Source organism: Equus asinus, chromosome 20, assembly GCF_041296235.1.
Source record: "Equus asinus isolate D_3611 breed Donkey chromosome 20, EquAss-T2T_v2, whole genome shotgun sequence".
Taxonomy (NCBI): Eukaryota; Metazoa; Chordata; class Mammalia; order Perissodactyla; family Equidae; genus Equus; species Equus asinus.
Genome location: NC_091809.1, coordinates 37219139 through 37246351, shown reverse-complemented (window position 1 = coordinate 37246351; position 27213 = coordinate 37219139). Strand labels below are relative to the sequence as shown.

General features: G+C 41.2%; 1 protein-coding gene across 8 annotated transcripts in view; it reads left to right on the top strand.

Annotated features, from left to right (window-relative positions):
- FAM118B (family with sequence similarity 118 member B) overlaps positions 1–27213 on the top strand; it is a 42040-nt gene that overhangs the window by 4925 nt on the left and 9902 nt on the right. For 2 of the 8 annotated variants that reach the window (XM_070489959.1, XM_070489956.1), the window contains exons 2-4: positions 9666–9734; positions 15312–15404; positions 19068–19320. In XM_070489959.1, coding sequence (XP_070346060.1) covers positions 15319–15404; positions 19068–19320 — 339 coding nt within the window. In that variant the 5' untranslated portion in view covers positions 9666–9734; positions 15312–15318. Of the gene's footprint in view, positions 1–114; positions 351–2199; positions 2323–9665; positions 9735–15311; positions 15405–19067; positions 19321–27213 lie in introns of those variants that run through there. The other 6 variants (XM_070489961.1, XM_070489957.1, XM_014845431.3 and 3 more) reach the window with 4 other exon arrangements.

Sequence of the window (27213 nt, the reverse complement as noted above, 5' to 3'; positions counted from 1 at the left end):
ACCGTAGGACTGCTGTGAGGATTCAGGGAGGCAGTGCGTGTTAAAGCGCTCGTTAGAGCCCAGTGCATAGTTAGGGCTCAATAAATGTTAGCCGTGCCTAATTCTTCCCCTTAGGTGACTCACTTCAAAGGTTTGCACCTTAAACTTCTCACCCAAAAAAGGAAGTGGGGTGGACAACTAGATGATCTCAAAGTCTCGTGCTGGCGCGAGTGAGGCGGCTTGGTGCTTTAGAAGGAGCGGGACCTTTGAAGGCAGACTGGGGTTTGGATCTGGCCTCGTCATTTACAAGCGTTTCATCTCCTCACCCTCAGTTTCTTCAGCTGTGCCACAGAATTAACAATACCTACCTGGTAAGACTGTTGTGATGAGCAACGAGATAAATAGATGATGCTTAGTGTGTAGTACATACTCAAATTATTAGTAGCATTTTAAGATAATAAGTTAAAATAAGATCATTACGGTAGAGCGTTTTCAAGAATGTAAAGAGCTATGTATTTTATGATATTTATGTAAATGAAGATGATCAAGGTATCTTATAGGAAAAGGAATATACACTGGAAGGGTGAACATGGAAACCATGTTTCCAGAACATGAACAGTGGAAAATTGAGGGACTGTTCAACTTTGTGATTGGACAAAAACCAGAGGATGTCAGGATCCTTAGAGAAATTGAACAAGGTATTTGCAACAGATAGTTGCTTAAGTTGAATAAACCTATTTTCTGCATTATTTGAACATTTGAACAACAGTATATGAATTGTGTGTGGGGGGGTGTTTTAATTGTTAATGATTGGAACATGCTGTGTTTGCTCTAATGATATTGTTAGTTTTACAAAAATAACTTCCACTGGCTGTTATAAGGAAACCTGATTTAGAAAACCAAGTCCACCCTGAGTTTTGATCCCAGTATACAGTACTAGTCAGCATTTCTCCAACTTGCTGGATGATAAGAATTGCCTGAGGTGCCTTTTTTTTTTTTTTTTTTTTTTTTGCTGGGAAAGATTCACCCTGAGCTTACATCTGTTGCCAGTCTTCCTCTTTTTCCCCCTCTCCCCAAAGCCGCAGTGCATAGCTGTGTATCCCAGTTGTAGGTCCTTCCAGTTCTTCTATGTGAGCCGCCACCACAGCATGGCAACTGACAGACAGGTGGTGTGGTTCTGAGACTGGGAAACAAACCCTGGCTGATGAAGTGGTGAGAGCACCGAACTTTAACCGCTGGGCCATCAGGGCTGGCTCCTGAGGTCTTTTAAATCTATAGAGCACTCCTGCGGAAATCGTGATTCAGTCAGTGCTGAGTTAGGGCCCAGAGTCAATTTCCCTGCCCCCTCCTGCCCAGCAAGCCATCTGGGGGCCTGGGTATACCCCTATGGATATACCAGATGCAATGTGAGGTTTGAAAAATGCAGAGAGAAAAATGGCAAATTTTAAATGTTGCTATTTTTTCCCTTTTTGTTTTTATCAAAATAATTCATGTTCGGTATGGTTTAAAAAGTCAGCTAGTACTAAAAGAATTCTAAGAGAAAAAAACAAAACAATTGCCTCTAGTCTCCCCACCTTCTAGTCTCATTCTTTAGAGGCAGCTGCTCAGTTACTTTCCTTTTTCCTCAGGCCTCATCTTCATGTTTCTGAATCATTTGATGTGTTGTTAGTCCTTTTTTTCCCCCGTGTTTGGCCTGGTGATTTCTTGTGGGGATACATTAGAACTTAGCTCCTCCACCTTGCACTCCCTACCTTTCCATGCCCTCCACCCCCTAACAGACCTGTATTGTAATTCCTCCCCACCCCCAAGGAAGACCAGCCCTGAGCTAACATCCGCTGCCAATCCTCCTCTTTTTGCTGGGGAAGATTGGCCCTGAGCCAGCATCCGTGCTCATCTTCCTCTACTTTATATGTGGGATGCCTGCCACAGTACGGCTTGATGAGCGGTGCATTGGTCTGCGCCCAGCATCCGAGCCTGCGAACCCTAGGCCACCAAAGCAGAGCACATGAACTTAACCGCTGTACCACCGGGCTGGCCCCTAACAGAGCTGTGTTGTAATTTTTGGTGAAAACAGGCAGCTTTTTCGTATTTGTACCTCTGCCAAATACCACTAGTCAGATGATCTGTCTCAGCTCTGCTCTTCCTTGTGTTTAGGTTGACCTTTGCCTGTTTTTTTTCACGTCCCACTGTTAGTTTTTTTCCAAATGCTCCAGCATATTAGTCACATTCCTATCAGTAACATTTTCTGAGCTGAAATGTGTCGCTTCCTTTTTCTCTGGAGCCCTGCATCTTCCTCCCCTCTCTACTGTTTCCCATCGGGAACAGCTCCCGACTATCTTTCAGGTACTGCCCTCCACTGCTCCCAGGCTGGCACCCGTGTTGCCCCTTTGCTTGGTTTATGTGCTTATCTCCTAAGAAATATTTGAATGACTTTATTTTGCCCACAAACGTGGTAGATAGTTTGGCAGTGTTACAGAATTCTAGGCTGGAAATAATTTTCCCTTGGAATTTGGAAGACATTGCTGTGCTGTCTGGTATCTGTGATGCTCTAGTGGCATAGGGGTTCAGATCCTTTCTGTGTGACCGTGTTTTGTTAGTTTGTTTTTTTCTTTTCTCCCTCACTGGAAGTTTTGAGGGTGTTCTCTGTGTCCCTGGTGTTCAGGCATTTCATGGTGATGTACGTGGCGTGGGTCTTTCCCATCAGCTGTCCTCGGTACTCAGGGGATGCTTTCATTTCTGGAAATTTGTGTCTTTCAGTTTTGAGGCATTTTCTGCTATTCTTTCTCTGATTCCCCCCATCTTTTCTTTTTCTTCCATCGTCTCTCCTCATGTTCCTTCTTGTTATGTGGATATGATAACTTCACAGGGGGCCCGTTATCATCTTTCAGTTTTCTGCTCTACATTGGAGCAGGTTTGAGATCTACGGCAGAGTGAATATCAGCCAAGAATAATGGCAGGCCTCTGCACGTTATGAAAACTTTGTGCTTCAGCCCAGTGTTACAGATCGTTAAGTGCTGTCCACGGGGCCAGCCCTCCGCCCGCTCCCTCTTGGTTACCGCTCACCCCAGCTTCCTCACTGCCCTCAGCCACTGGGGATGTGCGCTGCTTTCTGCGCTCTGCTGTAGAAACGTGTTCTGCTGCTCTTCTGAGCAATCCACATGCTACTTGGGTATTTTAAAAGTTAATTTTATTAAGACACTAAGATAAATGAAAGAAGAATAATTTTTTTAAAAGATGAGAAGGAGGATTTACATATAAGAAAACTTGTGAACTCAGGGGTAAAGTGTAGTGAATACAGCTTTTTGAATTGATGTGAATGTGAACGCAGGAGGCTCTGCTTCTTCCAGGAGTTCCTCTTGGAAGCTCCTCTTCTCCACGTAAACTTGAGCATCAGCAGTGGTGGTTTGCGGGTGGGATTACAGGCTGCTCTTCGTTTCCTCGTCCTGCTTCACTGTACCTCGCGTCTCCTGTGGTGCCGACGTGTGGCCTGTGACTTTTCTAGTCAGGGAGGAAGGAGCTGTCTTCCCTGATGAAGCGTCCATGTCCCTCGGGCTCAGGCTGCCCAGCCCTCTGTGGTCACCCCGTGTTCCTCCCTTGGTCTTGCGTTGACCTCCTTCACTCTTTAAGAAAGTATGTTTTTAGGTCTCCCTAACCTGATTTTCTCTCACCTATTTTTTCCCTCAGTTATTTCCCTGACCACTTGTTAAGACGGACGCTGCCTGCTCCGCTAAGCCGTGCTTTCAAAGCGACTTCTTCCGAGGGTACCTCGTCTTCCTAGTTGTTCTGGTGGCCTCTGTGGCACAGGATACCTTTTTCTGAGCTTTCAGATCCTTGTTTTGGGTCTAAACAGTGCTTTCGTTTCTCACTTCTTTTACAGATCAAAGAGAATATTTTGCAGTTAATTTTTATTAGGGGGAAAAAAAATCCTGAAGAGACTATCAAGCTAGTTTAAGGTTACAAGCTCGACTGCTTTCCTAAGTTCCCTTTGGTCCATCGTTCTCTTGTTCTTAAGGGATTATTGAAGTTGATCCAAGGAGTGTACTTAGGAGTCCGTTTTTAAAGCATTGACAATTCTTTCAACGTCCATGAATGCTTGTACTGGTGCCTGAAACAGAAAGAAGGAAATAGTCACCTGTAATCATGTCGCCCGAGATGGTTTCTCTCTCTGAGGCTTGCGGCATGGGGTAAGGAACAGGTTGTCAGACTGTTTTTTGACCTTTAAGTTTGAAGTACTGTTTAAGTACCGTGGGGTTTGAAGGGCCGCGTAACTGAAGCTGTGACAGGGGCCTCCTGGGTCTGAAGCACAGGCGAGGCCTGAGCTGAAAGCACAGACTTGGGAGTCGTTTGCATTTACTTGGTATTTTAAACTCTCGGAGGAGAAGCAGGGTGGGGAGGGAATCTGAAGTGATTAGACTGAGGCGTCTAAAACGGTGCCCTGAGGAGCCTCCACTTTTCAGGGATGGGTAGAGGAGGAAGAGCTCCACTAGAGGGATGGGGGGAAAGCCGGGAAAATACTGCGTCCGGGAGACGAGCATAGAATTGTGTCAGATGCTTCCAAGAGGTGAAGGAAGATAAATACTAACGATTTCATTGAATTTTGACATAAAGATATCTATTTCCCATAAAGCTTTCCTTGATCTCCCTCAAGCACGAATCTCCTCTGTACCTCATACCTGCTTATTAAACTTAGCACAAATGTGTTATCAATATTTGTTTACAGTTCTCTTTCCACTAAAAGTTGGAGACTTTTCAAGGGTGTGGCCCTTATGGGTATGGTCTTAGTCATCTTTGGTGAGATAATGTTGCCGAGTGTCTTCACAGCATGGACTCTACAGTGCGCGTCCCATGTCTACTGTGTAATAGCTCTGTGACCTTTAGCAAATTACTAACATCTCTGTGCCTTGATTCCATTATCCATGATATCAGTGGTATGTGGTGATAATACTATCTACTTCATATAAGAGTGACTGTTTATAAAGTATAGAAACAGTGCCTGGCTCATTACAAATGCTGTATGGTGTTTGGTGGAGGCGAGCTGGGTGTAGTAGTAGTAATATTGTTAGCACAGTGCCTGGTGTGTAACAGATACTTGAACATGAAAATTCAGCAACTTGTGACTAATACAGTTCCTATCATTTTAAACCCTACAAGCATAAACAGAATATAATCATGGCCAGGTCACGGGAAAACCACAGAATGGAAGTGGACTGAGAATTTAGTTCATGTAGCTTTGTTTTATAAAACAAATCTATAGACTTTTACAAAAGTACTGTGTGATCCTAGTTTCTTTTCATGAGTTGGGAAGATGAAAAACCAAAAGGGAGAGAGGACCCCTCCAAAGCAGGTGAGAATTTTTATTTGTAGGGGTAAACATTAACCTGAAACAGGTGAGCAGTGCTATCAGTCGAATAACGTATTTGGCATTAAAAAAAAAATACTGCAAGTTTACCTGTTCGTCCTATTTTTTTTACAGCTCATAAAATTAAAAGTGTCAGCTGATCTCATAGACTTTAAATTAACTCATGATAGGTGCACACTCATTCACTCAGCAGATATTTGAACATGTACAACACTGTGTAGACACTATAGAACAGAAACTGTGCTAGGGGCTGGGGATGTGCTAACAAATTAGACAGACTATTCTTGTCTTAATGGAGCTTTGATTTTTATGGGAGACACCAGTAATTGCAAGTGTTAAGAGATGCAGATAAGAAGCTGGGGTATAAATTTGGGACTTGGGGTGCAGGGGGTGGATCCCCGGAACAAGAAGGGTACTGTTGAAGCTGAGACTCAAGGATGGGCTGGGGGCGGAGGAGGTTGTAGAGTCTGTCACTCTAAGCAGAGTTCTGTGTGTGAGCAGGAAAGTGTGCAGTGGGTCCTGGGTGGCTCTGGAGCCTGGGGAACGAGGGGGAGGCTGGGTGGGACGTGGTAGAGAGGACTGCAGAGGCGGATCGTGCCAGGTCTTGTAGCCATGGGGAGGAGTGTAATTTTATTAAATACAGCGAGACGCTATTGAGTGATTTTAAACCATAGCTTAATCTGATTTGTATTCTGAAATCCCTTTTGCTGCTGCATAAGCTTTTCTTCTTCTCTAGTCGTAAAGCACTTTAGATAGATTTAATACGTATAATACGAGAAACTGATTTCTTAGCCCTAAATACTAATGTCCCTTGAGTCATTTGCCAGAAAGAGTTCTTGCCTTAAAAATCCACCCTTAAAAATCATAGATATCTGAAACTTGAGTTATAAAAATAAAATGATTTACATATAAAATGTTCAGTTAGTCTTGAAACCTTAAGCCTGGAATCCTTTTGCCTGTGAGAATCCGATTCCCTTCCCTCACTGCTATGACCATTGGTGGGTCTGAAAAAGGATAGTCTGAATGTTGACTTACCATGCACACAATTTTCAGAGGAATTTGCCTTTTCCTGTTTGTTCCATTTAAAAAATGACATGGCTTTTTATGGTCCTTGTGTTGAAAGCAGTAATGGGGTGTTTCCTTTAATTGGAAACGCTCTTTCTGTTGCACAATAAATTTCTTTCTTGTAATTCTAATTGTGAGCAACATCTTGCGTTTGAGTGAGTTCGTTCAGTAAAGATTTAAACGCCTACTATGTGCCAGGCACTGCCCTAGGACAGACAAAGATTCCTACTTTGAGGAGCTTACATTCCAGTGGGAGGAGGCAGATGACGAATAGTAAACATAATTAATATATTTATTTTGCTGATAAATATAATGAATATGTTAGAAATAAAAAGTAGAAGAGTTGATGCAGTGAGTGAGGAGGCTGCAGCTTTCGCTAAGGTTGTCAGGGTCGGTGGCATCATTGAGGAGGCGTGTTGAGCAAAGGCTTGGAAACCTGTGCAGACACATAGGGGAGGAGCATCCGGGCAGAAGGAACCGATACCAAGCAAGGCCCCAAGGCCAGAGTGCCCGGCCGTCTGAGGGACAGTCGGAGCCGGCGTGTCCGGCGGAGGAGGCAGCTCCTCAGCTTTGTCGGAACCGGTGTCTCCTCAGTCCGTTTCAAAAAATTCATAAGCCAGAATAGGTGAATAATTAGCGAAGGATTTCCACCCCGTGAATGTTCTGTGCTGGTAATCTGTAAACACCCAGACTCTTGTCTTAACTTGAATTAGGTAATTCCAAAGTAACACGAAAGTTTCTTAAATTCATTTCATGGGACAGCTAAACTAACGAAAATCTTTTCCTGTGAATAAAAGACTGATGTTGGATCACATGCGTATATGACCTAGAATTTAGTAAAAACTGAGAATTTTGTCATTCCAATTTATAGATCTCTGGTTAGCTTTGTTTCATGACAAAGGATGGCACAGGCACTGAGTGCGCTTACCTCTGAGGGGGGCAGTGATGGTGAAGATAGGGCTCCGTCAGGGTGAAACTGCCTGGGAGGAGCGGCTTTGCTTACCTCCGTAATTTCTTTCAAGCTCAGTAGCTCCAAGGCCCGTTAACCTTTTTTTTTTTTTATTGCTTTTTCTCCCCAAAGCCACCTGGTACATAGTTGTATATTTTAGTTGTGGGTCCTCCCAGTTGTGGCATGTGGGACGCCGCCTCAGCGTGGCCTGATGGGCGGTGCCATGTCCGTGCCCAGGATCCGAACTGGTGAAACCCTGGGCTGCTGAAGTGGAGCGCGAGAACTTAACCACTCAGCCACGGGGCTGGTCCCCCATTAACATTTTTATGTGGTGGTCTACATTTTCTGTTTTTTTGACTGAAATTTTCCATGTGTTTCTTAAGTTTGCAGTCTTAACTCAGGCACACTACTTTCCTAAGGTCCTAATCAATGACTCATATGGTAGGATACTGCCAAGTTACATGCACATCAAGTGTATCACATTGGTGTATGTTCAGTATGTGATCTTGGTCCTGATAGAGCCAGCGTCACCTTTGTTTCAGGTGCACAGTGCTCTTTATAAAGAACCAGGCTCAGTTTGTCCAGGAGATCACTGTAGCTATTCCAGCCGTACTTGCCCGTAACTAATCTGTTCCCATGTTGTTTCTGAATTTTGCTTTATTTCTGGAGTATTTGTGGAGTATCCTTTTGTGGTTTCCTAAACTTCTTTCTTGTCGATTCCTTTCCCGGTTTGTCATGGGCGATTCGTATTTGAGTCCTGTCTGTGATCACCGTTCCTTGTTTCCAGCTTAGTTTCTCAGGAGGTGGAAGCCGAGGTGAGGTCACTCAAGAGAATGCTCAGAAGCACGGGTCGTGGACTTTCTGAGGCAAAACATTCTACTTTCTTCTCACAGTAAAAAGGGAAAACAGTATGAGTTCATGTAACTGCAAGTTAGAAGGGCCCTGGAAAATTTTGGCAGGCGTTTTCTCTCGTTCATCTAGATAGAACTGCATAAGAATCACCCCAAAATTTAGTAGTCTATTCTCTTTTTCTTTAAAAGGAAAGTCTGTGACCTCATAGGACCTCCAATTCCATTGCCATTCTCAAAGAGAAGGTCAGGAGCCAGCATTTAGTAGACATTTAATAGCTGTTGAATGACAAAATTAAAAGAGAAATTGAATGCCCTCAAAGCAAGCTTATTCTTAAATCCTTCTTTATTGGGTATTCTGATAACTGAGTTTTAAACATAGTTAAGAACCTAAGACAGGTGTCTATTCAATTGTTTTTTTATCCATTATATCTGAGGTAGTGTGCACTTAAACATGAACTCAAAAGCAATGAGTAAATGGGACTAAAGTGATTTCTTTTTATCTTAATGTTGCGGAACATTTTATTTAATTGTAAAATTGATCTACTTTGTATCTTTCTTATATTCTGTCCTTGGTTTTGCTGTTAATGGAGTTTGGATTACGTGGCCACAATGTGGGGACCTGTGAGATGTTTCATCTGATGTTGACAGTGAATTCACTTAATCACTATTAATATTCAGCCACACTTGGGGTTTTTAATTTTTAATCCTAACATTTGCCAAGCTTCATGTTGTCAAAATATAACTTTTTTCTTTTCTTTCTTTCTTTCTTTTTTTTTGCTGAGGAAGATTGGCCCTCAACTAACATGTGTGTCAGTCTTCCTCTATTTTGTCCATGGGTGGCTGCCACAGCATGACTCTGATGAGTGATGTAGGTCCATACCCAGGATCTGAACCTGCAAACCTCGGGCCACTGAAGCAGAGCATGCAAACTTAACCACTATGCCACTGAGCCAGCCACAAAATATAACTCTTTAAAAAATTGTCAAACAATACTGTTTAAGTCAGAAAACCTCAATAAGGTGAAAAGGGGTGAAAATTAGGTGGGATAGTCTTACTCATTTTTATCATGACATAAAGTCTTCCCTTCCTTAAGACTTGTCAGATTTCAGCCCGGAGAGAGATCCTCTCTGATGATGACGTCTTCTGGGATTGCCCAGACTTAGACGAGTCTGCATTTGTACGCAGCACGTTGTGTGTACTCTGTCGGCATGAAAAGTAAACCGACGGTTGCGGATATTGCAATGCCTAACGCACACTGTCTTAATCGGAGGAATTTAGTCTTTAAGGACTCACTAGAACATAAAATCTTGCCCTTGAAGTTCTATTTAATCTTATTTTTAGTGAATAGCCTATGTCATTTGTGATGAAACTGTTTATATGATTGTACTACTTCATACGTGGAAAATATTTTTATTAGATATTTTAAAAGTCTCCTTCCTTAGCAACGTGTCATTGTTTTCAGGATGTACCTGCTCAGAAGCTTCACAGGAAGGAAGCAGTGACAAAGAAGGAAGTTATCATTCTTTGTATGGTAAAATCATCAACTTCCGTCACCAACTTCTAATTCAAATCCGGTTTTCATTTGGTGTTCCATTAGTCCTTCTTGAAACAGTTTTCTCTATACGTGCTGTGTTACTTTGGCTTTCTAATTGAAAATAACTGATATAAACAACATCTGAGCTCTTGACCTTAGAATACCAGTGTGGTTTATTTTGGGACTTGAGTTAAAATAAAAGACCTTCTAGCTGGCCCGGTGACGCAGCTGTTAAGTTCGCACATTTTGCTTCAGCGCCGGGGGCTTGCTGGTACCGCTTGGCACGCCATGCTGTGGTAGGCGTCGCACATGTAAAGTAGAGGAAGATGGGCATGGATGTTAGCCCAGGGCCAGTCTTCCTCAGCAAAAAGATGAGGATTGGCAGCAGATGTTAGCTCAGGGCTAATCTTCCTCAAAAGAAATTTTAAAAATAAATAAAAGGCTTTCTAGAATTTGGGGTTATATCACTTCATCCTAAAGTCTTTCAGAAACCATCTCTCTGATGCAGTCATTCTCACATTGTTCACATAAGGGTCATTGTTTGCTGGTAAAATCCCGAGAGTAAGTGGTATCAATCTGGCATTTTTTCACCGACTACATTAAAGCAGCTTTTCAGGAAATGAGTGTGATACAGATGTTCCCTGACAGAAGGTAGAGAATGTCAGGTACATACAGTTTAGAGATCAAAGTAGGAGCGGACTAAGTTAACCAGAGATAGACGAAATACTTGGAGCCTGGAGCACACAGAGGAATCACATCCGGGCACGTCTACCTGTAAGTCCTATGTGTCAGTTCCATCTCTGCGTGTGTTAGAAGGAAGAAATGGAAAATCTGTGTTATACACTGATGGGAAAGGCGGCAGTCTACATTATAGAACTGAATTCATTAACCACCTGAGTAAGATATTTAATTTGTCAGTTGTCAATAAGCTTGTTGAGTGCTCTTTTGTACCTTATACTAGTTATCTTTTCCCTCCTCTCTCCCCTCCACAGTTACTAAAAACCAGATGTGCTGGAATTAGTCCAAAAGCCACAATTAGAGGAGTTTTATTTCTTCCAAGTTCAAGGAAGACTATCTTTTTCCCTTAAAAAAATAAAGTTAATCCTTTCCTATATTTATGCTAGAGAAATAAGCCAGTCTTTATTCGTATTTTTTAGAATAGAAGGGGGGAAAGCTTGCTGTAAATAGAGCTGATCTTTTAAAGCAAGAAACGTATGTACCACCTTCTCAAGCTAGTCGTTTGTAGATCTTTTATTTCCAGGCAAAAGTGTCATCAGTAGAACTTACCTCTCCTTTTGATTTCTTCCATCCATCCATATACTGAAATGTGTTGTCCCGCAGTCCTTCTGTTGTGTGATTTGTTTGAGCTGAAGACTGCACAGCGGAAGCGCGGGAAGACGCAGAGGCCAGCGTGAGGGAAGCAGGCTGGGAGACCTCACTCTGCTTCTGCAATGGGAAAAGGAACCAGATTTTGCTATCTTTGCTAGCACCAGGATGCTGTGAAAGCAAGAACGACTGGGATTCTGGGTTTCTTTGATGTTTTCAAATCCATAAGTCCTCTAGTTTGTACCAAGTTAATTTCATTTGTATGAACAGTCTCTTTTCCATGTTTCTTAATAGATTTTTTCCTAGAACACTTACCTTGATTTTTCCCTTTTTCATCCACCAATTATAAGCATTCTATTTCCTGTCAAGCTGCCAGGTTTCAAAGTGTGTCCTATCTTATATGAAGACTTAAGCCTTAGAAAATCTGTTAATGAGGTTGCTGTTGCTTTTCTCAGCATTTACTGAGTGTCTGACATTTATGTTGCTGAATTCTGTTAGCTTTGAAGGATTTCTCAGTGGCTTAGCAGTAATTGGAGTGATGAAGTACTGCCACAGGTAATTGCCTTTGTTTTCTCATGGCAGAAAAGCTTTTTCCACCTCTGCTATACATAGCAAATCTCACTAAAATGACAACTTAAATAGTGATCACGTAAAGAAAGTAATGTGGGAACCAGTTGATGCACGTTTAGGAATTCTCTGTGAGGTTTTCACAGTTGGCTTCGAAGCTCTTTAGCAGTAACTGCGTATTGTTTAGGGTAAATGCTAAAACAGATTTTTTTCCTGAAACAGTACCCTGGAAGGAGTAAGATATGGTTTATACTTAGATGCCAGTGAGGAGTACATGTGAGATTGTATCACACAAGGCATGCTTCAGACTGAGGAATAGATCTGATCCTGTTAGAAAACAGGATGAGTATGTGATCAAATGTTATGCAGGCAAATTGCATTACTTCTCATTCAGTCCCTAAATAAGAGGAGGCAAAACCTTCCAGTAATAACTTATCAGGAGCTCTTGGCCATATTCTCTTAAATTATATAGTTGGAATGAATAGACCTTCAGAACAGTTGACTCTGTAAAGAAAAAAATTAAAAAACTTAGTATTCAGGTTGTAGACACCAAGAATTGGCCGTCTCACAGCAATAGAATCCCATGAAAATGACCTTGCGTATTTTCCAGGAGAAAATGATCGATGTGTTCTAGGGTTCTGGTGGATTAGTGGGTGGGGGGGGGGTTAACGTAACAAATCATGCTTGTCATCAGAAAATGTTTCATTTGGCTTCTCAATTTAGTTGACTGCCATTGCATCAGCAGAGTGCCTAGTCATACAGCATCTACTAAGCATCACAGAATTATTTCAAGTAAATCTGCTTTCTAGAATGTAGGAGCTTCTCTTTTTTGATAGTTTTGGACTGCAGATTAAAAACAAAAAGGCTGAGAAGCCACTGTTTGGAGAGTGTTTTTAGGTTGTAATAGTGTGGGTAAGAGCCAGAACTTGGGACGTAGAGGCGGATGGCTTGGTTTGACTTATGGCACACAGCCTGTCTGTGCCTCAGTTTTCTCATCACTAAAATAGGGTGATAAGAGTACTTCCTTTGGTTATGGGGATTGCATGAGTTCATATTTGTAAGTAGTGTTTGGCATGTGATAAGCACTATATGAGAGGTTGTTAAAACTTTGGTTTAGTAGCTGAATTGAGCATTGAATTCTGAAGGTGTCTGTCTTCAAAACTTAGTAAACAGTAAATTACTTTCCTCTATACTTTATTTTCATCTTTCTCCGTATTATTTTTTACATGGGCATAATTTATTCAGATGATGGATTTATGGAACCGTATTTAAGGAAAGAGCATAAGCATATACACTTTTCCATTGTGTACTTTTAAAAAATATCCCCAAACAAATGGGTTGCCCTGTGTGTGGTGGAAGTACCCACTCTTCTACCGCTACTTCTCCAGTCTAGACTAGACTTTAGAGTGGGACACGACTTCACATAAATTAGAACTGCATGGAGATATTTTAATGGCGATCAACTCCTGCCTGTTGGTATTAGCAAACTGGAAGGCTGTGAGATGGTGATCAGTAATGTGTACACTTAAAGGAAGGGAGGATGGCATATGGTGTGCCTGGTGGGCGTCCTGCGTTTAGCAAAATAGTTTGATTATAGAAAAGTTGTTTGTATTTCATTTAGATGTTTCCTGTTTGCCTCATCATAAGAATCCCCTGAAGGTTCTGGCGATTCTGGAGTGGTAATTTGGGATTAGAGCCCAGGAATATATGCTGTCTTTTAAATGAACTAATAGAATTTATCTTTAGGAACATAGACTTTTAACAGGCATCTCAGATAATTATTAAGGCAAGATTCTGAGTTAAGTAATGCATCTGTCTTGTCTGAGCTGCAGCTTTCTCACCAGCAGAATCAAAGATTTGACTAGAAAGATGATCTACATCCTAACTCACTTCTGTGATTTTTTGATTCCTAGTTTCCTAATGATTATGATATGAAAGGAGAATTTCGTTATGTGTGATGGAATGTGGGGTGAGGAACTGAGCCTTCTATTTACCAGAAAAACTAGTTCAGCAAACTTTAAAAAGTGTTTTAATAAAGAAAAAAACCTTTTAATAAAACAGTAAATTTCAAATACTTATTGGTAATTCAGTTCTTTCTAAGAATTGACAATGAAAAGTAATAAAACACCCAAACTCTGGTAATATGTATTGTCTTCTGTTTTTTGTGTGTGTATACACTATTTAAAAGATTGCTCTTTTTTTTTCTGGGAGGGTGAGGAAGATTGGCCCTGAGCTAACATCTGTTGCCAATCTTCCCCTTTTTTTTTTGCTTAAGGAAGATTATCGCTGAGCTTACATCTGTGCCAGTCCTCCTCTATTTTTTGTGTGTGGGTCACCACCACAGCATGGCTTGACCAGCGGTGTGTAGTTCCATGCCCAGGATCTGAACCCGTGAGCCCTAAGCCACTGAAGCAGAGTGTACAAACTCAACCGCTGTGCTGTCAGTCCAGCCCCAACTATTTATTTATTTATTTATTTAAAGATTGGCACCTGAGCTAATGTCTGTTGCCAGTCCTCTTCCTTTTTTTCCTTCTTCTCCCCAAAGCCCCCCAGTGCATAGTTGTGTATTTTAGTTGTAGGTCCTTCTAGTTCTGCTATGTGGGACGCCACCTCGGCGTGGCCTGATGACTCGTGCTGGGTCTGCGCTCAGGATCTGAACTGGTGAAACCCTGGGCTGCTGAAGCAAAATATGCGAACTTAACCACTCGGCCATGGGGCTGGCCCCTATTTTTATTTTTTTCTGCTGAGGAGGATTTGCCCTGAGCTAATCTTCCTCTTTTTCTATGTGAGCTACCATCACAGCATGGCCACTGACAGGGGAGTGGTGTAGGTCTGTGCCCAGGAACTAAACCCAGGCTATCAAAGCAGAGTGTGCCGAACTTAACCACTAGGCCACGAAGGCTGGCCCCAAACATTGCTATTTTAGAATTAGTGGTTTTTAGATTTAGCAAGTTCAGTAAAATTTCGAGCGTCTAAAATGTCTCTTTATAGTTCTCATTCTAATCCATGTTAATTCTTTTACTTTTGCTAATGGTCCCATCACTTGGACATAATTGGTCATTTTTCATACATCCTTGCTTGATAATGCCTTTCCCATTGATCTCAGAGTCTCAGTCCGTTCTGTGTTTAGCTAGAAAGACATGCCTCCCTGCTGCGAGGACACACTTGTCCAGCAACGAGGAATGTCTAACAATCAGCAAATTAGTATTGATTGTTCTGTTCTTGACCCAGTGATTTCTTTAGCTGACAGTAAATGGATAATTGGGGGCTATTAACACACTAATCCATGGGTTGTTTTCATTCCCTGAGTCTTCCCCAAGTCTGCCTCCTGGGAGAGTAACAGGGATTTCTCAAGCTTTACAAAGTGATGGCCAATAATTGATGGGGGTTGACCCTGGTTTTTGTTTTTTTGGTGGTGGGCGGGTAGTGGGGGGCCCTTCAGGAACAGAAGCAAGATGATGGTGTGGAGCACCAAAGTCATAATTTCAAGGTTACTTTCTTTTGGATGAATTTAATTCCTTAAGTTTGGGGCACATTAGCTAATGAATTTCCCTTAAGCAGAGGATGCCTCTAAAACACCATTAGGGTGTGCAGCTTCTTAAAACTGCTTAATGTATGTGCTGTTTTAAATGGTCTACTTTACAGATCTAATTGTGGTCCATGGTGTTTAATCTATTTTAGAAACTGGATGGCTTCTACAGGGAGCCAGGCCTCCGATATAGACAAGATTTTTGGATTCTTCAGTGATGGCGCACCCCCCACCAAAAAGCCCAGGTAACCAAGGGAAGGGAATCCAAGCAACGTAGTAAATTACCATTAATGCTGGATAACGAAAAATAACAAACTTGCCCCATGTCCTAGTTGTTTTCACTAATTAATATTGACCTTCATATAAAATTGAATTATTTTTATTTTGGATTTTTATTTTTTATCAAGGTCATAAATGTACATAATTTTAAAAGTCAGTACTTCAAGCCTCATAATGCCGTGGGGTGTCTCCTCAGAGAGAGTCACTTTCAACTTTTTTATCTGTATCTTCTAATATTTACATCCATATTTTTAAATACTGTATGTGTACTGCTATTTTCTAGTTTTGAGTTTTGGCGATTTCCAGTTGTGGAAGATATAGACTTGCTCTCCTGGGTCCTCCTCCTGTATTGCCCCCCACACACATCATGTACTCTCCCTACAACCCCCAGTATGTTTTATATCACAATTTTTGGTTATATCAGTTTTTAACATTTACATTATATGACTGAATAAATAGTATTCATAGCTGAGCCTCATGATGTGTTATGGTTACGTTTCTTATCCATTTTTTCCTCCAAGTTATTAAAAATTGTCTCATTTTTTTGGTTTGCTTTGTTTTCTGTGTACTTGTCAATTTATCTTCAAACTCTGTGACAGAAGAGTAAATTTCCTCAAATGCTGACACACATCAGTGGTTTACAGTTTCATTTGTTTCATGGATTCTTCGCCCGGCCCACACTCCACGCTGGACAGTGGTTCCCCAGGCCTGCTGCTGCACTGCTCATCCTGCCGTTTAACCGTTCCCATTACCCTGAGAACTCCTTTTACATCTGTCCTGTAGTGAAGGCTCTGTTTCCTGAATCACATGTCTTCCTTTTTGGTGTACTCCTTCATTTTGCTGAAAAATATCCTCATTAGCTTTCTTAGTAAGGACCCATAGGAGGAAAGTTTTTGGAGACATTTGAAAATGTCTGTATCATACTCTTACATTTATTTGATGATTTGGCTGAGTGTAGAATTTTAGGTAGAAAATCATTTTCCTTAGAGTTATAAAGTCCTTGCTCAGTCTCTGCTAAAATCTAAGTGTTCCTGCCAAAACAGCCACTCTGTTCTGATTCCCAGTCATTTGTATTATATGAACCTCTTTTTCTTTTCTCATTAGAAGCTTATAAGGATGGTTATTTCATTCTCAGTAACCTGAAATTTCAGCATGATGTGTCTTCATATGAGTCTAGATGTTGGATGACTCTCTCAAGCTGGCTACTAATAACTTCACTTTGGAGAAATTTTCCTGTGTTGCTTATTTGATAATTCCCTTTACAGTTTTTTCTGTATCCTGTCATTGTAGAACTCTTGTTATTCAGATGTTGGACCTTTTGGATTAAGTCTTTAATTGCTTTATATTTTTCTATCACTTTTGTTTTTATCATTCTACTTTCTCAGGGATTTTCTCAGTTAATCTTCCAGCCTTATGAATTTTTTATTTGTTATATTTTTAATTTCCAAGAAATCTTTTTGTTTGCCCATCCCTTTTTTATAGTGTTCTGTTCATGTTTCATAGATGCCATTTTTAAAAATCTATGTGAGGATGTCAGTGTTTTCTTTTCAATTTTTCTTCGCTTTCCTGTGTTGTCTCTTGTTTCCTGTAAGTTCCTTTCTATTGGCTACTTTGTTTTGGTGTAAGTCTCGTGGTGGGGCTTTGTTCAGATGTAAGGTGACCATTATTTGTCTGCTCATACTTAAGAGGAAACACTAAAAAGCCAGTCGGGGACCGTGTGCATCAGGGGCTAGGAGCAGATGGGCATCACTGTGGGTGTCCAGCGCGGACCAGGTTCTGCAGCTGACAAGCTCCTTCCCGTCAGAATCTGTGGGTCTTTTCTCTTGTGCTTGCCATTTTCCCCAGAGAGCAATCCTCCATCTCCTGATTGGGTGGGGTGTGGGGCAGGTCTGTGGCGAGAGTCTTGCTCTGGGAGAGTCTTATATTTCACATGCAGATTTTTACTTAATCCTCCCCTCCCCGAGCTGTGCACAGTGTTCTCAAATACAGAAGGCTTTGGTTCAGCTTCTCCGGAAGGCAAGCCTCCAGTCTGAAGTTCTCACTGCTTCTGATACGGCCTTGCGGTGAATCCTCCTGTGTGGCGCCCCCACCTTCAGATGTGCCTGAACATTCCCAGAGTTCTACAGAGGGAGTCAGCTCGTACTTTACAGCTTCTCAAATTTTGTTGACTTCTTTGTCTGCTGTCACCTTTTCCTTTTCTACTCTTTATGACTTTATGCCTTCTAAAATAATTACTTTGCTCTTATTTAATGGTTTTAGGAAGAACCAGAAATGAAATACAACTGTTAAATTTTTTCTTTTTAACTGAAAGTCTTAAATTAGGAAAAAATTACACCTCAGATCTGTAATGTATGAGGTAAAAACTTCAAATAGCCACTATTTACAATCTTGTGAATCCTTCTAGAAATTTCCTATGAGTATATATTTGTTTATGCTTCACTATCTTGATTCCCTGGAACTGAAACTCATTTTTCATCATTTGCTTCTAATATCTATTATCTGTCTTTTCCAGTAGACTCAGCTTCTGAAATCAGGGACTCTTTTGTCCATGGATCCATCACTCGTGCCTGCCATAGTGTCTGCCATAGTTATGGTTTTTCATGTTTGTTGAATGACTGCATGCAGGAGGTGGAGATAGGAAGGGGGTGGTTGGTAGAGGTTATTGCCTCAAAACCAGGTTTCCTAAGGCTGGAAGAACTGTTCCTTTCTTGCGTTATGTATGCCAAAATGCGGATCCCTTTACTGTTCATTTTATTATTTGGGCAAAGTTTGAGAAAGGCAGTTTCTTGGGGAAAAACATGCCATCAGCAAAAATTCAAGTGAATGACTACATTTCAAACAGATTTTAATATAGTTTCCAGAATGAAGCCTCGTGGAGACCCAGGACGCAGAACTGTCCCCATGCTCCCTCACATAGACGCTTCAGGACGGCCTCCACCGGCTCATCAGGGAGGAAAGCAATGTTCTCACTTTCTGTCATAGCTGTTGAATAGTTATTTCTTTGTTTATTTAGGTGTGTGAGGCTCCTTTGTTTTCCGAATTCTCTTGGCCACTTTTTTTTCTTTTGGCCTGAGGATATCTGGAACAATACTGAAGGCAGATTTGTTCCCATGTTTGACTATCTCATACTCAGTTTTAGTCATGCTCAAATTTCATCTTAATAGTGTTCACAAAATTTGGGCTTAAATTTTTTATTGGCTGTCTTTCATCTCCGGTCCTACATTTCTCAACAATACCAATTTAATTTGCGTGGGTTTCTTTTCTCTCTGGAATCCAAATCAAACATGTTTTTTGAAAATGTAATTTAGTTAGCAGAACTCAGCTGAGCTGTAATATAATTGGACCTTTGCCTCATCTTGGTGGGTTTTCTTAGTTTGAGAGGACTATAAAGGAGAAAACTGAGTTTAAGCTTTGTTTTTAGGATTCTTGAAATAGGTTTATTATTTTGTTTTTCAGCAAGCACTGGCACGATATTCTGGTCTTTTTAATTAAGCTACTTTGGAGAGGTGTCAGAAGCTGGTGCTTGTCATCCTTGCAACTCTGAAAGTTAGAGCTGAAAACCATGACGGTCTTTCCCTGTGCCTCATATCTGTTGGATTCCTAACCTCTCATCCGTTTGACTTTCTCAGGAAGCTGCTTCCAAGCTTAAAAGCCAAGAAGCCTCGGGAGCTCGTGCTGGTGATTGGAACAGGCATTAGTGCTGCGGTCGCTCCTCAGGTTCCAGCCCTGAAGTCTTGGAAGGGGTTAATTCAGGCCTTACTAGATGCCGCCATTGATTTTGACCTTCTAGAAGATGAGGAAAGCAAAAAATTTCAGAAATGTCTCCATGAAGACAAGAACCTTATCCATGTTGCCCATGACCTCATCCAGAAACTCTCTCCTGTGAGTACCCTCCCACGTACCCTGGCCTTTGACGTTTCCTGAAATGATGACGCACATGTGTAATCTAATGAGGATATTCGCTTCTAGCTTGTAGATTTGCATAACGTTTGGCTCTTCTGCAAGATGTCTCTTTATAGACCCTGTTCAGGGTCGATATCTTGACCTCATTTCAGTTTGTGTGTGATGATCTTGATGATGTTGAGGCCTTTGTACAAAAATGAGGCCACTGTCCCATTATTGCTGTGTTTTGAATTTACTTTTTCTACACTCACCACTAGAAAAGCTGTGTTGTCTGGCATCCATGCCTTTTAGGGAACCTCAGAAAGATTAGAGATAATTCTTAATCATTTTATGGATGAAGCCACACCAGTTTTTAATGTTTCTTTTAAAGGCAATCACTCAAAATATTTATAAGGAATTTTGTCTTGTTTTATTCCACTGAGTTGGGTACCAACTCCTGAATGGTTAAGGGGCCTCCTCGTCTTGCTTTGTCTTAAAAATCAGGATTCACTTAAGATACATTTGAAAATAATAGAGTAGCCAAAGCATGTTCCAAATCTTAATAAGTCAAGTGCACCTTAAGAGAAAATAATAACTCTTACTCCTTAAAAAGTCAATCAGTAGTGTTGATGTTTTTTCCCCCAGGCCCTAGGGCCTATAGGAAACAAGTGTCATTAAGAGTTAGCCTAAAAGACAGGCAGTTAACAGTAATTTTCTCCTGGTACATGACTCATTTCAGAAACTTAGGGCCTTTTACTTCCTATTTTCATTTTCTTGTCCTTAATTGGGATAAACTGTTACTAACCTAGAACAATGTAAAGAATTAATAGGCTTTAGAGAGCTCATGGGACCTCCACCTCATACCACATACAAAAATAAACACAAAATGGAAGAAGACCTAAATGTAAGAGCTGAAACTATAAAACCCTTAGAAGAAAATATAGGTTTAAAGCTTCATCACTTTGGATCCAACTTTGTTGTTTTTTTTGTGGAAGATTAGCCCTGAGCTAACATCTGCCACCAATCCTCCTCTTTTTGCTGAGGAAGACTGGCTCTTAGCTAACATCCATGCCCATCTTCCTATACTTTATATGTGGGATGCCTGCCACAGCATGGCTTGACAAGCAGTGCATAGGTCTGCACCCGGTATCTGAACCAGCGAACCCCAGGCCACCTAAGTGGAACGTGCAAACTTAACCACTGCACCACCAGGCTGGCCCCCTGACAGTGATTTTCTAAATATGCCACCAAAAGCACAAGCAACAAAAGAAAAAATAGATAAATTGTACTTCACCGAAGGTAATGTTGTCAGACTCAAAGAACACTATCAAGAAAGTAAAAAGCCCCCAGAATGGGAGAAAATATTAACAATTCATATATCTGAAAAGGGTGTAGTATCCAGAATATATAAAGAACTGTTAACAATAAAAAGGCAAATAATCCAATTTAAAAATGGCAAAGCATCTGAATAGACATTTCTCCAAGGAAGATATACACATGGCTAATAAGCACATGGAAAGATGCTCGATGTCCTTTTTTTTTTTTTTGAGGAAGATCAACCCTGAGCTAACATCTGCTGCCAATCCTCCTCTTTTTGCTGGAAGACTGGCCCTGAGCTAACATCCCTGCCCATCTTCCTCTACTTTATATGTGGGACGCCTACCACAGCATGGCTTGCTAAGTGGTGCCATGTCCGCACCTGGGATCCGAACCGGCGAACCCCCAGCCACCAGAAGCGGAATGTGCGCACTTAACTGCTGAGCCACCGGGCCGGCCCCTCGATGTCTTTAATCATTAGAAAAATGCAAATCAAAGCCACATGAGATACTGCTTTACACCCACTAAGATAGAATCAAAAAGTCAGATAATAATTGTTGGCCAGGATGTGGAGAAATTGGAACCCTCATACATGCTGGGATCATGAAATTGTGCAGACTGTGGAAACAGTCTCACATTACCTCAAATGATAAAATGAAGAGTTTCCATATGACCCAACAGTTCTGCTCCTAGATATAGACCCAAGAGAAATGAAAACACATGTCCGTACAGAAACTTAAAGCAAATGTTTATAGCGTTATTCATGATAAACAAAGGATGGAAATAACCCAGATGTTGATCAACTTTTAAATGGATAAACAAAATGTGGCATACTCGTACAATGCAATATTACTTGCCCATGAAAAGGAATTAAGGGCTGATACATGCTGCCACATGAATGAACCTTTAGAACATTATGCTTGGGGCCGGCCCAGTGGCGCAGCAGTTAAGTTCACACATTCCGCTTCAGCAGCCTGGGGTTCACCAGTTCGGATCCTGGGTGTGGACCTACATACCACGTGTTGAGCTTGCTGTGGTAGGCATCCCACATATAAAGTAGAGGAAGATGGGCACAGGTGTTAGCTCAGGGCCAGTCTTCCTCAGCAAAAAGAGGAGGACTGGTGGCAGATGTTAGCTCAGGGCTAATCTTCCTCAAAAAAAAAAAAACCCTGAAAAACGTTATGCTAAGTGGAAGCCAGTCGCAGAAGACCACATGTCAGATGGTTCCATTCATATGAAATGTCCAGAATAGGGAAATGTGTTAGAGACAGGAAGCAAGATGAGCAGTTGCCTGGGACTGGAACAGGAGGGTGATAGTTACAGGTTATGGGGTTCCTTTTTGAGATGGTGAAAACATTCTAAAATTGTGGTGATAGTTACACCTATCTGTGAACCTTCAAATAATCACTGAATCATATACTTCATATAGGTCAATTGTGTGTTAATGTGAATTATATCTCAATAAAGCTATTAAAAATAAAGGTAAAGGGGTGGAAAAGGTGTGTAATTCCAACACTAATCAATAGAAAGTGACAGTGGCTATATTAATATCTGATAAAGTATACTTGAGAGCAAAGAGGAGAGAAAACATACATAATATTTTTTAATGTCCAAACAAATGCAAAATTATTGTTATGTAAAAAGATAAAGAGTATATAGCTAGGGGCCGGCCTACTGGTGCACTGGTTAAGTTCTCACATTCCACTTCAGCAGCCCACAGTTTGCTGGTTTGGATCTTGGGTGCAGACCTACGTACCACTTGGCAAGCTGTGCTGTGGGAGGCGTCCTGCATATGAAGTAGAGGAAGATGGGCACGGATGTTAGCTCAGGGCCAGGCTTCCTCAGCAAAAAAATGGAAGACTGGCAGTAGTTAGCTCAGGGATAATCTTCCTCGAAAAAAAAAAGAGTATATAGTTAGCAAATGTAAGAGAAAAATATTAAAGAAATGTGTTTGGCAGTTAATTAACATGTTATCTTTCTGGGAAGAAAAAGAAAAAAAAGAGCTTATGAGGACAAAGAGTGCTGTATTAGTCCAGGAAGAGTAGTCTGTGGATGCAGAAGTCCTGTGTCAAGCTAGGAGTTGTGGTATTGCCGTGCCAGCTTATTATTGTGGCTGCAGCCTTTACTGATCCATTATAGTGGTCTCCTGAGAATAGAAAGCTTGGTTTTGCTAGTTGGGTTGGTTACGATTGAAAGTAGTGAGAAGATTTAAGTCAATGTCAGTAAATGTATGCTAACCAGATACATCAAACTGGAGTCACTAATTATCTTTGGGTGAAGATTTATTATTAACCTTAAAGTATAGCTGTGGATTAGTGTCAGTTCCAGTAGAATAGCAATTATCAAATTTTTTGGTCTCAAGGCTCCTTTACACTCTTAAAAATTATTGAGAATCTCCAACAGCTTTTATTTATATGGGTTATATCTGTCAATATGTTCATTGACATTAAAATATTCATTGTATTAAAAATGAGAATTTAGGGGCCAGCCTGGTGGCCTACTGGTTACGTTCACATGCTTCACTTCGGGGAGGCCCCGGGTTCACAGATTTGGATCCCGGGTGCAGACCTACACCCTGCTCATCAAGCCATGCTGTGGCAGGCGTCCCACACACAAAATAGAGGAAGATGGGCACAGATGTTGGCTCAGGGACAATCTTCCTCAAGCAAAAAGAGGAATATTGGCAACAGATGTTAGTTAGGGCCAATCTTCCTCTCCAAAAGAAATCAAATGAGAATTTAAAAATATTAATTCATTTTAAAATAGCAATAAACCTATTACATGTTAACATAAATAACAATGCTTATGAAAAATAATTATATTTTCCAAAACAAAGATAAATTAGTGAGAAAAGTAGTATTGTTTCATATTTTTACCAATCTCTAATGTCTAGCTTAATAGAAAACAGCTGGGTTCTCACATCTGCTTTATATAGTCAGCCTGGTGTGTTTATGTTGTTTTGGTTTAAGTCTGAAAAGATCAGGTGTCATAGATACTTGGAAAAGAGAAGTGTTTTAATAGTCTTTCTGGATAATTGTAGATATTCCTTGTTGGTGCTACTCTGTTGCACTGAACTCCATGGTCCAGCTTGCACTCAAAGTGGCTGTTTCACCCATGCGTGCTTTTGTAACTTCATGTGTTGGTCATTTGGACAGTGCTGGTTCACTGGGTTACACATATTTTTCAGATGTTGACACATTTCACTACACAGTCAAAAAACTGCATTCATTAATATCACCACCAGTCTCATCACAAAGGTGTGTTTGGGAGCTGTCAAGCTCATGGTGGCAGATACAAATTGTATGAAATTCTGACTCTTGCTGGAAGGTTCAGCTTTTATCGTTGGCGACAGTGGCAGCAGTCATCCATCCACTGTTTTCCTTGAAATGGCAGTCTTGCTTCACTTATTTTTACAAGAATGCCTGAGACTACCCAAATCTGAATAACCATAGTTTGACTGTCATTCTTTCAAGTAAAGATGATGTTCCATGAAAAAAGGCAGCTGGTTCAGCTTACAAATTAAATACTCACACCCATGTTTCACCTCGAGGCCGCCATCCTCTCCAGCCTGCACAAGTGCGATGTGCGTGCTTCCTGTTTCCGCGCACACAATCTTAAAAGGACGTGGACTCAAGGAGCAAGATTTAATGCAAGTAATAACTTTTACTGCTTCATTGAGGACATTCTTGAGTGAAACTGGCATTTTTTCTTTCTGTAAGTCTTGGGTAGTGAAGAATATATGAAGACAGCATGCTTGGTTGACTCTCTTGATTCACCCTAAGGCACTGGCAGTTTTCCCACCATTGCTTTTGTACCATCAGTGGAAATATCAACAGAATTTAAAAGACAGATATCACCTTAATATTATGATGACAATAATTTTGATTTTACACACCCCTTAAAGAATCTTAGGGATCCATGGGGTCCAGGGCCACATTTTGAAAACCACTCCAATAGAGGATATGTAAGAAGAAAACACAGACAACCCAAAGGCTTAAAAAAAAAAGAAACAGAGATACATGTTTGGGGAAATTTGAAGGCTATCTGAGTATTTGATATTGAGGAATTAATGTTACTGCGTCTTTTAGGTGTGGTAGTGGTATTGCAGTTACGTTTTGTTTCACATATAAAGGGGAGTCCTTGTCTTTTGGGGAACTCTTGAACTGTTGCAATGAAATGATATGATGCCTGGGAATTGCTTCAGGAAACTTCAGTGAAGGGAGTTGGGGATGGAGTGGGAGGGTGTTTGGATTAGACAGGATTGGCCGCGTGTGATCGTTGTTGAAACTAGAAGATGGGAACGTGGGGGTTTATACTCTTCTTTTTATCTTTGTGTATGTTTGAGCATATCCATATATATACATATTTTTTAAAGAATCTAACAATGCTAATAAGGCAGGGTGAATAGGCCCCTCTACCTGAGCAGTTTCTCAGAGTAGGGAAGTGACATTGTGCCTTCAATGCAAAGAGGGTTTCGGAATCAGAAAGACTGCCGTTTAAATGCACTGGGCCCCGGGGCAGGTCACTTCACTGCTCAGAAGCTGTTTTTGCTCTTGTAAAACTGGGATACTACTGCTTACCTTGTATGAAGAATAAGTGAGAGAATGTGTGTAAAGTGTCTGGCACATGGCGAATGCACTCTCAGTGTTAGTGACTTTGGTGGGAAAGGGTGTCTGAGATCAGGGAGATGGGAGTTACAGGGAAGGAGATGAAGTCCCTTTGGATTCAGCTCACTGTTTCAGGTGAGTGAGAAAACGTCCATAGTTTGTGTGGGAGTTCGGCATTTCCTTTCAACTGTGGAGCCTCCTTGTTTGTTTTCATTCCTTTGTTTTTATTTAGAGAGGCCACTGGTGGGAAATTCAGTTCTAAGGTCACCTGCTTCAAGAGAGAAAAACGTTCACTTTAAGTCTGAGGAAATCACTGCAGCTCCAGAAGCCTCTTTCCTTCTTCTCAGTATTGATATGCAAGATGTGATCGCTTAAAGAAATCACTCAGATAACTGACTTGTGACATTTATTTCCAGGCCTTCGCCTTCTTTTCTTAGGAGCAAGAAAATATATTCCACGCTTAGGACTGCCTGGTTGTATACACAGGTGTTTTTATCTGTGTGTGGAATGATTAAACTGCTCCTGGAATGTCGTGTTGTATAACTGTGTGTGTGTGAATCCAAGTACAAGACGAAGTTATAAAACACAAGAAAGTTCTTTTTATTTGAGGAAGATTCGCCCTGAGCTAACATCTGCTCCCAGTCCTCCTCTTTTCACTGAGGAAGTCTGCCCCTGAGCTCACGTCTATGCCCATCTTCCTCTACTTTATATGTGGGACGCCTACCACAGCATGGCTTGCGAAGCCGTGGCATGTCTGCACCTGGGATCTGAACCAGTGAACCCTGGGCCACCGAAGCGGAACGTGCAAACTTAACTGCTGCACCACCAGGCCGGCCCCAGAAAGCTCTTAAAATCACAATTTTAAACTTAGTTTTGCTTTTTTGAATAGGTAGTGTTTATACACATTGCAGATTCAAAATGATGTAAAAGGTTTACAGACATTGCAGCATCTCACTCCCACCCATGTCTTTGTCCACCTCCCCTCCCAAACTGACCCCCCTTTGATCACCACACTTACTAGCTTTTTGAGTATTCATTCAGTGTTCCTTTTTGCAAAAAACAAGGAAATAGGACTTTATTTATTCTTACCTCACTACCTCCATCGCCCATGTCAACAGGTAGCACTGTAGACATACTGTTCTGCACCTGGTTTGTTTTATTTAACAGAATATCCTGGAGACCTTTCTGTACCAGTCTCATATACGGGTACTTGGCCATACCAGTCTCCTGTAGTAGATACTTGGCTTGTTTCCAGGCTTTTACCATTACAGATAACAGAGCAGTGATGACCTTGTATATGTCATGTTTTTGATAGCAAATCTAGAAAAGAGCCTGGTATTCAATAGTGGTATAGGGTTATAAATTCTTCACTGTTTGTTTCTGATCGGATTGTTCATCCTGATTGAGTGTTAGAGTCCCCAGTTGGTTGCCTATGGGCTGCTAATATGCTACATAATTATTTATGCCAGTGTGTAATGAGAACGGACAAAAGTTTAAAAACATGACCCACATTCTCAGCCACGTAAATTATGGGCCATACTGTCTTTTTAGCACTAGAAAAAAAATCTGTGAGCCCGCTGACACAGGCTACAGTGAGGAGCCTGTCTAGTGGTAGAGGTGGCACGGATCAAATCGACAGACCAGATGCACTTCTGGGTGTGTCACCATCAGGCAGAGGACTGTTTCACTCTGTCCTCTAATTTTTCTACTGTGAAGATATTTGCCATTTATTTGGTAGGTATAATTAAAGAATTGATAATTTTGTAAAGTACTTTGAAGAATTAGGAGAAGAATTTGGCAAATTGAAGCATGTTTTACGAATCTGCTTACACAGTCCCGTGGAAACAGATCTTTATCTGAGCATTGCGCTATTAGAAAGATATGCCACAGCAAACCAGGAAGGTGCAGGGGATACTTTGAGGAAAAACAGAAGGAGCTAAATATCTACTGTCTAGCAGCTAAGAGCAAT